Source organism: Pygocentrus nattereri, chromosome 7 (genome assembly GCF_015220715.1).
Source record: "Pygocentrus nattereri isolate fPygNat1 chromosome 7, fPygNat1.pri, whole genome shotgun sequence".
In the NCBI taxonomy this organism is placed as follows: Eukaryota; Metazoa; Chordata; class Actinopteri; order Characiformes; family Serrasalmidae; genus Pygocentrus; species Pygocentrus nattereri.
Genome location: NC_051217.1, coordinates 9,818,523 through 9,831,590, shown reverse-complemented (window position 1 = coordinate 9,831,590; position 13,068 = coordinate 9,818,523). Strand labels below are relative to the sequence as shown.

General features: G+C 41.2%; 1 protein-coding gene across 1 annotated transcript; it reads right to left on the bottom strand.

Moving 5' to 3' along the window:
* Nucleotides 1-48: 48 nt before the first annotated feature.
* On the bottom strand, nucleotides 49-12,030 carry LOC108424376 (proline-rich transmembrane protein 4). The gene is made up of 4 exons (XM_017692435.2): nucleotides 11,709-12,030; nucleotides 9,298-10,221; nucleotides 3,171-4,299; nucleotides 49-2,406 (listed from the first exon to the last, which is right to left on the bottom strand). Exons 2-4 carry the CDS (start codon nucleotides 10,133-10,135, stop codon nucleotides 1,590-1,592), a joined length of 2,784 nt encoding a protein of 927 aa, XP_017547924.2. The 5' UTR covers nucleotides 10,136-10,221; nucleotides 11,709-12,030; the 3' UTR covers nucleotides 49-1,589.
* Nucleotides 12,031-13,068: the final 1,038 nt, after the last annotated feature.

Genomic DNA, 13,068 nt, shown 5'->3' with positions numbered 1-13,068 from the left:
GAAAGTTGTTTAGTTGAATTTATTTATTTCCTTAATTTGTACAACCAACCACTCCTTCACTTCCTTACTGTTTTATGTATTTATTATAAATTAACTTATTTATCAGAGAGATGCAAACATAACAGCCCAACTTGCTGCTTATATTATAGATTCTGTACATTTGGTACCAATAAAAGCACAGACATATATGTGAAAATCTTATTTTAAGTTCTATCTCTATCAGTACCTTATGAAATAGTAAAAAACCATGGAAATAATGAAAGCTGTAAAGTGTAAAGCAGAGGAGAAATTGTATTTTCTTATGTTTTGCCTTAGGCTGATGCATAGGAAAGAAACAGCACAATGATTTCCCTGCCACAAACATGCAGTGACTGGTATTGCTATATTAGTATTGCAAACTTAGCCTTCTTAACCAAGTTTTCATTTTCTTTATGGCTGTTTCTTCATGCTGTTTTCACATGAGGGCCTCATTTCCTTTCAGTAAATGTTTAAGTAAAACTACACATCATCTCAGCACACACTACTCTGAGAGATACAGTTCTGTGCCAAAGTCAGAAACCACCCTTCATTTATTTAATTTACAGACAAAATGGTACAAAAAAGTACAAGTTATTCATTTTGTGATGTCCGTTGTTTCACTCAAATCCACAGATCTGAAAGGATGTGCAGCTGTCAAGAAGCTGTTACTAAGAAACAGCAAAAAAAATTAAAACAATAAAAATTTGCAAATGAAAGAGGCTGATATATGTTCTCAGAACAATGGACTGGCAAGAGTCCAGACCTCAACATCAATGAATGTGCTTGGATTACTAGGTTTGCAAGAAACAGAAAATTAAACCAACCTCTAAGAATGAACTTTGGAGGTGTGGGGAAACATCCCTGCAGATTTATTTGAAAAGCTGTAAGCATGTCTCCTGAAAAGAGTAGAAGCTGTAATAAGGGCAAAGGGCGGACACACTAAAAACTAAAAATTAAAAAATATTTTATTTAGGTGTTGAGGCTTCTGTGTAATGTTCTGTTAAATATCTGTAAAAATATGTTTTCTGCCTTTTCCTGATACTGACAAATTAATATCTACTACATGAACAGCTGTTTTGACTGTAAATTCATGAAGAATGATCTCTGTCCGCTACGGTACCTCTGTCTTTTTTTTTCAAGAATATTCTAAAGTGTTAAATGTGGTCTTATTGCTAATGGAGAAAATGTTTTTGCATCAGAAGTCACACAGTGCCACTGTGTATATAAGTGAGGCATTTTGATCTGCACCCAAATAATAAAATGATGTTTGCATTTTTAATTATATTCTGACGACATTTGCTTCTTCCATGGTGACGTCTGTAATGTACTAAGTGCCTTTGTCTTAATGTTTCTCAAAGTTTTATGTGCAAGTTGACCTGAAAGTACATTCTTAAAGCCAAAGCCATCTTTTCACTTTGTTCTTTATCTTCTTTTAAACTGCTGCAGCTCCCCTACAGGATCCTTTTTTACCAATGAGGTTTTGCGCACTGGAACTGAGGAGCAGCTCAAGTACATACAAAACCTCATTTATTGGTGCAGCTCTCATCTGTCATGATGCCTGTTCCATTTTTTTACAGTTCGATTGTGTCGCTGCTGATACTAAGTGCATCTATCTGTCTGCAGACGCTGATGAACTCAGCTTGGACAGCCAGTTCGTCAGCCTGTGTGTAAGCATGCTCTTTCTCATATATACTCTCTCTGGACATGGTGGAGCTCAGGACCTTGTACTGCTTCTGCGAGGGGCGTCCTGACTGCACTCTTGGCAGGCTCCCCCTGGGCAGACTGCTCTGAGACGACTGCCGCCTGGAAGTGAAGTCACTGTAATTAGTTGCTTGACCTCCATGACCTCTAGGGCCTCCACAAAGGGAGCTTGAGTTTCCATTCCTACAAGGGGAATCCACATCCCCACATGAGGCGGTGCGGTACAGGACAGGCTCAGTGGAGGTTCCGCGGCAGGGCTGTCCATCTGGAGGCCCGCGTGTACTGAGAGAAAGCCTGGAGGAGCTGAAGAGACTCCGCCGGAACAGGGCCTCACTGTTCAAAGCCTCGTCAATGCTGCGTCGCAGGTCAATTGGAGACGGAGGTCGCAGATCCACTGTGGAATCTCCATTAAGGCTAGCTAAAGATGACCGCTGAGAGACCACTTGAGCATCCATTGTGGCCCCGGACAGCTGAGGGGCTGCCTGATTCTGAGGGCTGCTTGGATAATGGAGGTCCAAGCCATCTGATTCACAGAGTGGCACCTCAGCTAGGGTGTAGAGGGGCACACTCTCGCTTTCATCCCGCACCATACCATCCCGCAGACTCAGTTTCTCTCCTGGCCTCTTGGACCAGCCACTTGACAGGATGGTGGTTTTGGTGGCTGCAGTAGCGCCCCCTGTGGATGACCTGGTGACAGAGATGAGCAGAGAAGCTTAAAACCACTGTCATGTACAACTCACACACGCACACACGCACATTTTTTAAGCCGCTTCTCCCACAGGATCATGGGGGTTGCTAACTCAAGAAAAAGTAATAATAACAGAGTAGCAGGTCAAATAACTCTTTAGTACAAAATCGCAGTGGAATTTTTTATAATATGAAGCATCTATCAGCATAAGAACTAAATTTTTTTATATGTTAGTCTGCCATATTTATGGTCCTTTTGGTCTAAAACAAAATACTAATGCTCAAGCAGCAGCAAAGCAGCCCAGTTGCTATCAACACCAGAACAGAAAGAAACTGAAAACAACAGAAAACAGATTTAAAAAATTAAGGGCCAGTTTCCCAGATCCATATTAGGTCTTGGATTAGGCCTGTATCAATTCACAATACTAAATCTGTATCAACATCCAATTTACCAATACAACTAATACTGATACCTTACAAACCTTAATGCAGTGGTCATCAACCCTGAAGATCTACCTGTCTGCAGTCTTTAGTTCTAACCCCAACTGATCCATCTAATTACTGTCTTTAGATTAGTCCTTGATTAGCTGAATGAGGTGTTAGGTTTGGGTTGAAGATGAAACCTGTAGGCAGGTAGATCTTCAAGAGGAGGGTTAATCACCTCTGCCCTAACGGATCAGATGTTGATCTACATCAAGTAAGTTTCTTAGTCAGAATTATAATAAAACTAATGCAACTGAGTAAATAAACTGCTTATTACTCACCTCTGCCTGTTAAACACTGAGCTCCAGCGGCCAAACTTAGGGACAGCTCCTCCACAGCACAGGAGAGGGTGTGTGACCACAAGTGCCAGGGTGAGACACATCCCCGCCTCACACACTCTGCAGCTGAGCTGGAAGCCCCACCAGGGCCAGGGCATCAGTCCCACTGTTTCCTCATCTGTCAGCCCAGTTGCATGCAGGACTGCATAAAGCCTGAGTCCCCCACATGCTAGGAGAAATAGTGCTGAGAAAAGGCCAGTCCCCGCAGCCCTCTCCCACACACCAGCCTCCGCTAGGGGACAGTGGCTAGCTGGGTGGTCCGGTGACATCTCGTTTAACCTGTAGATGTGCTTGGCATCAGTGCGGGCGCAGCAGTAGAACAGCAGGTATGAGAAGGACAAGAGAGAGGCCAGCAGGAAGAATGCAGTGGGGGGCAGAAGAGAGACAACCGGAAGGGCAGGAAAAAGCCTCAGAATGGCTACAGATCCCATCACCACAGCAACATGCACCAACACAAGTGCAGCTAGTAGGCAGCCACAGCGCCGCAGGGTGGTCTGGGAGAGCAGTTGGGCGCGAGAGCGGCCAGACAACAGCAGCAGCAGTAGGCCAAAGGCAGCAGTCAGGCATGGATAAGTGGCCTCATGCAGAAGGCGTGACCAGGCCATAGGGAGCCGGTCCCGCTGACCATACGGGTCATAGAGCAGCCACAGGGCACGGCTAGAGCCAGCCAGCAGCTGCAGGAGGTGCAGAAGGCTAAAGTGGGCGCAGCCAGAAGGCCAGCATAGGGGCAGACACAAGAGGCTAAAGGCAGACAGTGCAGCCACCAGTGAGAACACACACCCCAGCCCATACACGTGCAGCTCCCACGCTAGACCCCATGTCGCCATGGCAGCATTCCAGTCAGAGAGTAAAGGTACCAGCATGGGCGGGGTCAGGGCAACAGGGGGCGGGGTCATATCACCATTAGGTGGGGGCATCGGAGAAGCAGGAGACAGGTCACTCGGGAGGTTGTTGTCAGGGAGATCAGGGCTCAAGAGAGGGTGTGAGGAGTTGCAGACCCCTGTGGTGTCCAGGTTGCAGTCAGGCTGGGAGGATAATTCGGCAAAGTCGTTGTTGTCAAGTGCAGACAAGCCTGAAATGTGCCAAAACAATGTATTGTATTGTCAGCAACTAAGCAAGTTGTTCAAAACCATTAAAGTGGACAATAATTGATTTTTCACTTGTAAAAACACCATGTAACATTAAAATAAATACAAACAAACCTTCATAAATACATTTTAAAAAAGGTTATATGTTTTTAACTAGTTGGAAGAACTAGTGATACCGCCACAAAGCTCTCCAGCCATTGCATGGATTTATTAAATTTATGAAATGTGTTAAATTAGCCTGCCCTGCGATGGACTGGTGACCTGTCCAGGGTGTATCCTGCCTTCTGCCCAATGACCGCTGGGGTAGACTCCAGCACCCCCACCCCCCACCCCCCGCGACCCTGTGGGAGAAGCGGCTTGGAAAATGTATGTGTATGTGTGTGTTAAATTAGTCAAAACACGTATTGGATAACTGTAAATAAGGAGGACAGATTTGAGGAGATTAAATAAAAAAAATTAAGTTAAATTGTAATAAATAAAACATTTCTTTGTATTAATGTTTTTCTTTTTTTTCTTATAATAATATTTTTTTTCTGTCACTTTCTGTCCAGAAAATAGCAAAAAGTAAGAACTTTCTGTGTCAAACTGAATGTTGATTTTCTAAGGGAATATTAGTAAACACTTCTACAGAGAACAAACTGAAATATAACAGTTTTCTTCAAATTTGCATAATTTTCATTCTTTTGCTAATTGGAAAAAAGAAAAATATTCCAGAATTTTGCACAGGCCAAATTTTATGTTAAATTCAGCAAATAAACAGTAATTGCACATTAAAAAGTACAGGAGTGTGTACTCAATAGAAGATATGCTAACCTTTCACTCAGAAAATCACAGTGGTGGACAAGCTGAAAGAAAATAAGTTCATAAATAATAAATTTCCTTTACTATGTTGATCTGTAGGTCTCTGTTCATAAACATAAACTAACCCAAACTAATTTACTATAAAATGAAAGTGTTTGTATGAATTCAGAAAAAAAGAAACATGCCAGTCTCGGCATATGTGTACATATTTCTATATTGTGGTCTATTTACACAAAGTTAGGTTAGTTCATTATTTAGGTCACGTGTGTGCTCCCAAATGTTTACACTGCTGCACTGACGTTGAACCGTGCTGCACTGGGTTGGTGTGACCAGCAGGTCAAAACAAGCTCAGAACAAAGTGACCGCTGTGCCCTGATTGGTGTTCTTGCTTTGTGCTTCTTTTGTTTTGACACATTACGTTTTTATACACACAAAAAACAAAGGAACCACAGATATCTCAAAATGTAGTGGAGTAAAAAGTCAGATATTTGACTTTGAAATGTAGTGGAGTGAAAGTAAAAAGTCGCCCAAAATGGAAATACTTAAGTAAAGTACAGATACACGAAAAAACTACTTAAGTACAGTAATGAATTACATTTACTTAGTTACTGTCCACCATTGGAAAATCACCAAACATGTCATGTGACCAGGCCGGGACACCCACACCCTTCCATATGATTGTATAAGCAATAACGAAAATATGCTCAATTAAAAATAAATTGCAATGTGCAAATTACACAATGAATGAATACAATGAACTGTAGTGAATTGTAACACAGCCCTTCTGCATAAGTATATGGTGCAAAAATGCATACCCAACATGAGCCAGTAGAGGGAGCCCTCCAAAAGAGGAAAAAAGTGATTCATGCTTAAAGTGGGTCCTTTAAGGAGTAAGACACACAAACACTCCAAGGCCCCTAAATAGATTAAAATATGCAAATTTCATAGCCTTTAGTTACACAAGTTCAAATAGCATCCTAGCACAATTGGCAAGTAGGCCCCTGAGCTGAGAAGGACCTAAAACACTGGCTGTGTTAATTAGCTGGTCCATTTTATGGGGAGAGATGTAGAAGTAGGACTGCATTAAATGGGTCACACAGACACAACACACACTCTCTCACAGCAGATTACGGGGCATTGACCTTGTTGCTGCTCTCATTCGTGTAACTATTTAAAAACTTGAAACTGGCACACGTTTAGCAGTGGCATCACTTCAATATCTACATGTGACGACAAGTAAGGCGATGGATTACAATGTTATTGCTCTCTGCATAGTCTTACAGGAATATGCCAGTGTTATTCAATCTGATCTGCTACATCTGTAGTGCAGTGCATGGAAACTGAAATATCTGTCGATGGCAATTGATGGTACAATACAGATACAGCAGATGGAGATTATTTTACTGCTGGAAAATTCCCTTTACCTACAATATACAGCAAAAACCATACTGAATAGTCTTCTATGCTTTGTAAATTGTGGTTTGACATAACAAAAGCATTCTAAGGGTAAATGATCAAGTCTTGATTATTGGTTACTGATCTGTGAGTGTCTTTGAATCAATCACATCAATCAGAGTCAAGCATTACTCTTTTAGCTGAGAAAGGATGGACTGCTGGGCTCCTTCTTCCATCTCTGTATACGGTGTACTACATATGTAGTCACCCAGACTATCTTGTTCACCTTAAGATCCCACATATAGCCTCCTTCAACGTTGGACGATGAAGTCATGTACATTGAAATTTTCAGTGCAGCACGTGATGTCAGTGCTTTCCATCATGGCAGAGGATAGAAGCAAACAATTAAGCAATAGAAAACAAGCAGATAAAGTGTACAAATACAATAAATAGAATTGTTGAAGTGAATTTTATAATTGTACACTTAACCCACAATTTTTTCTGCTTTGTTTGAGTTCAAAACACCAGTAAAAGGCTAGCTAATAAACTACAACTCACAACCTTAGTGTTCTCTCACATAAACCACATGAACATGCACATTGGATAAATTAGCTCATCCTCGTTGAAAATGACTGCCTCACACTTAAAAGTACAGCTTAAAAGTCCAATACTAAATACACCTTAAAGTTCAACAAAAATCACAATTTTCACTTCACTCCCCATGTAGTTGCTCAACCTAGATCAGCCAAGTTGTGCAGTGAAGCTGTGAGGTTAATGTAGCTAAATACTGACAAAATTCAGATTTCAAGATGGTCATTCAAGATACTTTTGACCATCATTACAGACAACAGTAGCCTATGTAAAAGAGCTCATATGCATCCTGATTCAGCTCTTCAACTAATTGGCCAGGCCTTAGTGAATTTAATTCAGAGTTCTATAGGAAAAATGTCAATCTTTGTGGAGCTGTGGCCTGGAAGGCACCCAGTTTGACATGCATTATACATCACATAATGTCAGATAACACATAAACAAGTCTTAGCAACATAACAGCTTGAGGCAAGTGTGTAATGATTTAGGTATATGACAAATTATTCCACTTAAAAATCATTTAATCTCTATCTGGCAAACTGGCTGGAAGAACCTAAAACAAAGTTAATCACAGATTTATAGCAAAGACATAGCATTAAATAATCATGTCAAATTAAAATGGAATAGTAAACTGATCTGCTAAAAAGAACAGTCATCCCTTGATCATAATCCTGGACTAAGGTTTTACTGAAATGAAAATGAAGAGGAGAGAGTAGGAGTATGCTAGTCAAGCAGTGGGGCTTTTTCCCCACTCGGTCTGCGGTGATGGACAATGCTCCTGTGCCTCTGGAATACTGATTGTACACTGCGGTGTGTGGGACACCAACACACATTATGCAGCTACCTGAGCACTGTGAGAAGACTGAAGATATCAAGTTGGTGGAGAAACATCAGGGAAAGCAAAAGCTGCTTTATGCATAGCTGATTTGTAAGAGTAAGATTGTACAGTGGGATAGCATGTTTAGCATTTTTCAGCCACATGATCTGATACAGTACTGACCCAAAAAAACTGAATACTTAAAATGTCTGGCATAGACCCATGTCATGGGAACTTAATGCAATAACATTGTCACGAATGTAGCATTGGATGCCCAGCAAGTGTTTTCCTGTGCACACCTCAGTGTCACTGCTGGACTGAGAATAATCCACCAACCAAAAATATCCAGCCAACAGAGTCCAAGCAGCGCTCCAGCAGCGCTGCTGTGTCTGATCCACTCATACCAGCGCAATACACTTTAACATGCCAGCACATGTCACTGCAGTGCTGAGAATGGTCCACCACCCCAATCATACCTGCACTATGGTAGTCCTGTGTAGGGGTTGGGATGGGGGTGGGATGGGGTCCTGACCATTGAAGAACAGGGTAAAAGGGGGCTAACAAAGTTTGCAGAGAATCAGATGGACTACAGTCTGTAATTGTACAACTACAAAGTGCACTTACAATACACCCTTTCACTTTTCCCTATTTTGTCGTATTGCAGCCTTGTGCTCCATCAATCTTTTTTTTCTACACCTTGATTTGAGTCCACCTGTGGTAAATTCAGTTGACTGGACAAGCTTTGAAAGACACATAGCGGTCTATATTAGATCTCACAGCTGGCAATGCATATCAGAGCAAAAACCAAGCCAAGAGGGGGCAAAACTGCCTGTAGAGCTCAAAGACAGGACTGTGTGGAGGCACAGATCTGGAGAAGACTACAAAAAATTTATGCTGCACTGAAAGTTCCCAAGAGCACAGTGACCTTCATAATTCTTAAATGGAAGAACAAGTTTGGAACAATCAGGACTCTTCCTAGAGCTGGAAGTCCCACCAAACTAATTGGGGGAGAAGGATCTTCATAAGAGAGGTGACCAAGAACCCAATGGTCACTCTGGCTGAGCTCCAAAGACCCTGTATGCAGATAGGAGAAACTTCCAGAAGGTCAAGCATCACTGCAGCACTCCACCAATCTTGGCTTTCTGGCAGAGTAGCCAGACAGAAGCCTCTCTTTAGTAAAAGACACCTGGAGTTTGCAAAAAAAACACCTAAAGCACTCTTAGTGAAAAATAGTCATATAAAAATTAATTATGACTATTTTTGGTATATAAATGACACAAATGCAGATAAATAGGTCCATTAAGAAATATACATAGAACATTTATTCATTCATAAACCCACATTAATACTAAGTATCAGTCATAAAAGGATTGTTGTTTACCTTTTGGTGTATTGGTCACAATCGCTGTTTCATGAGGGGACTTCTTGGAGACTTCATCTTCCACTCCTCCATTGTCGTGCATAGTGGTTGGTAGGTCTTTTCGTCTTTTTCCTAGATCTGCACTATTGGAAAACTCTTCTACATTCACTCTCTGAGAAGTGGTTTTGGACTTCTCCAGTGTCCAGTCAGCACTAAGTCTAGTTTCTACTCTTCTTTGATCAGGAGATGTTTGGGGCATAGGGAAATGGGTAAACTCTGGAGTTCCTGTATATTCTGGAGGCCCAATATCTGTGGTCTTTACCTGAGAACGTGAAGGCCTCAGGCCTACTACTAATGTGGTTCCTAAAGAACGGGCAAAATTGCTATAATGCGAATCAACCAAGTCAGAATGGCTTGTCACAGGAATCCATTCATTGCCTTGAGTGACTGACCAAGTCTTTGATGGAGTATCAGTTGTTGTGTCAGTTTTAAAGGAGTTTATATTATCTGTCCATGTTGTACTTGAAAATCGATTTGCTAATGAGATGCTCCTTCTTCTGTTGGGGTTTGATGCTCTGACTTCTCCTAGATCTTTTGGAGCATTACTGTTCTTCTCAGAGTTTATTGTGAGATCTGAGAAGAGTGAATTGGTCATCGGTAGATTAGTGGCATCCATCTTGGCTCTAGACGTCTGGGTGGTCCACTGTGAACCAGGCTCTTTATGGTCTGTGAGCTCTGTGACAGGGTTTTTATAAGCCCAGCTTGGTTTGCCTCCATCTCTGTTCAGGGACACAGTGTGTAGGCTGCCCAACAATGTGACACTGAGGACCAGCACAAATGGTCCACTGTGAGGGACCATGCTTGCAACCCTTTTCAGTCAATCACGGCTCACGCAGTCGCTTATCTGCCTCCATATCGGTCCTCCATGCTCCTCTGTCACTGAACCTGAGAAACAGATAAAGAGAACATGTTTCAGTTTTCTAGATAATTAATGCTTTAGCGCATCCAGGCAGTGTCCTCTCAGACTGTTATCTTGCGACTGCCCCAGTTTGCAGCTGCACTGTGCTGTGCTAAAGCTTATATGGTCCAGTGCTGTGAATGACTGGATTAAAGCTGAAGCTCTGACCTCACAGCCCATCAGCCCTCATCAATCTTCCCCTACTAGTATTGATCAGTCATGTGACCTGGACTCCACACTCCATACCAGTCAAAATCACTGTGCTGTATAACCAGGCACAAAAACATGCAGGTTTGTTTTCATACAATGCCAGGGCATAGTGTCATACATATGCCCCAAATGTTTTATATATGGAACTACTGCTATGTAATAAAAATGTATTAATCCTAAACTTAAAAGTAACCTAATGGGGAATTCCACCTTTTTTTTTTTATTTTGTTATATTTACCATTCAGAGTCATTCATAGTGGTCTGACATAGAATGTTTTATTCTAGATAAATGTCCCAAGTCAGAATTGTTTAAAGCAGGGGTGTTAGGAACCAGACGTCCAGTGCTTTATGTCACTAAATTACATTTTACAGAAAGTTATTATATACAAATCTTTGCAAATATGTTGCCTGATGCCTGTTTTATAATAATAAAAACATTGAGATGACTGTATTTACAGTCATTACAAGTTCATTCATGGCCGAGAGGTACATGCAGGGCATTGTGAGGTAAATCAGTCCCCAAAGTAAACTATTTTTTTTTAATGCATTATCAGCATTACATATAAAAACTCAGAAGACACATAGATTTACTGGTCATTTTGGATATTACATGAAATTTGAATATTACATGAAATTTACTTTTGCCTTGTAGACCCCTAGTTCTTATCACCACCATTACAAAGAACGTGAAGTTGATAAGTTTCTTAAAAAGGCACCATCTTGCATCTTATTTACACTGCAGTTGAATTATACATTTTTAAAAATCTGCCAAAATTCCTCTTTAAACATTTTACTCAGTTTAATTGAATTTCCTACAGTCAAGACAATTTTGTCCTGAAAATGCACAAAAACCAGCTCACATACACACTAGCACAAAGCTGCCTGCTCGTTATAAATTTAACATCTGGATGTTAAAGATTAAAGATATAGCCATAGCAGAGCTCGCATCCATTAGACTCCAGCACAGTGGAAGGCTCTGTATTGAACCATCTGCAGCAGAAACCTCAACTGCATGTCTCTCCCCTTCAACTCCTCTTTGCCCTTTCTGCGTGCTCCACTTCTTTTCTGGCTCCTCTTTCCAAAATCCCCCCTTCATTTTCTGCTTGCTGTATATTTCTGTGGTCCACATGAGCAAGCAGTGCAGTTTTATTCCTCAGACACTGCATTCACTGCACACACACTACACACTACACAGCAGTACTTAAAGAGACTCAGACATGCACATGCACATAAGAGCTGGTTAAACTAAAGGAAAGGGGCTCACCCCAGGAAGCATGGAGGTAGAGACAGAAATAGGAGTAATCCCTTTGCCGCCGCTCTGCTCCTGAAAAGCTGTATCTCTGCCTGGTCCTGCGCATGTGTCTGTGTGTGTGAGTTTCAGTGCTCTGGCTCCGTCATACACAAACACACACCTCTGCCTCAGTCTCCCTAGCAGACCTAGCAGAAACACACTCTGACTGACACACCCCCCTCTTTTTGTCCTTCCCCCAACGCTCGTACGCTGTATGTATGTGATTTCCCCCTACACCAGCTTTAGTCATCTGAGCTCCTCTCTCTGTCTCTATCTGCCAACACAGGATTACCTCTCTCTTAGGTATTTGACTTGCTCACTGTTACCTCACTGGGCAAACTGCAAAACCTCTTTTCCCTGTGTGGGTGCAAATAAAGTGAGTTTGAATGTAGAACAAAGTACGGAGCCCTGCTGGTGACATCCTGTAGATTATCCTGTAATTAAAATAATGCATGGCCAAGCCTTATTAATGTGTGGGAACAAGATCCTAATGCATAGCCACTTAGAAAGGCGTGGGAACGAGATCGCGGCTTACTAAGTCGTGGCCACGCATTAGGATCTCGTTCCCACGTGTTAATAAGATGTGGCCTCGACTTAATTATCTCAATTATCTCACGCCTTACTAAGTCATGGCCACGCATTATTTTTTATTTCTACAGGATGTCACCAGCGGGGCTCCATAATATAGTCCATATCCTACATTCTTCTTGCTTTTAATTTTGCGCTGAGGGAAAAATAAATCATGACACTCGTGTACATGAACCACTACATAAATCATTTTTACATGACCATTTTTAATCTATCTTTATTCCTTGAAATGAATCAGGCTTTTTATTGTCTTTAAGACTGGTATATGTAAAAAAATGTTGTGTTTTTCATTATATTGCAAGACAAATTCATCACATTGCAAAACAAAGTGTGTTTTTAGGGCTTAGTTTCCATGTATAGACTGTATGGACTGAGGTGTGATTGGTACATTTTGAAACCTTAATAATGTTTGTATTCTACATTAGTCTATTTTATTTAAAAAAGCACAGTTACGTCAGTTTTCCATCGTATGAATCAATATGCAACACTTAATGCAGCCTTAGTTACTAGTTTAATTAGTGTGACAATGGCTCACTGGTTGAAACAGCATTACTTTCTTCTGTTAATCTGTTTTAAAGGGCTTCTAAAACAACTACATTTCTTGCATTTTTTTTAAATAAAAGAGTTTGATGTAGTATGTACAAACTGTTTCAAAATGTACTGTTCACTCCTCAGTCCATGCAGCCCAAAAATGGACAATAACCTGCAAAGACAGCTTATTTTGAATTAACTGGTTTTATGATGT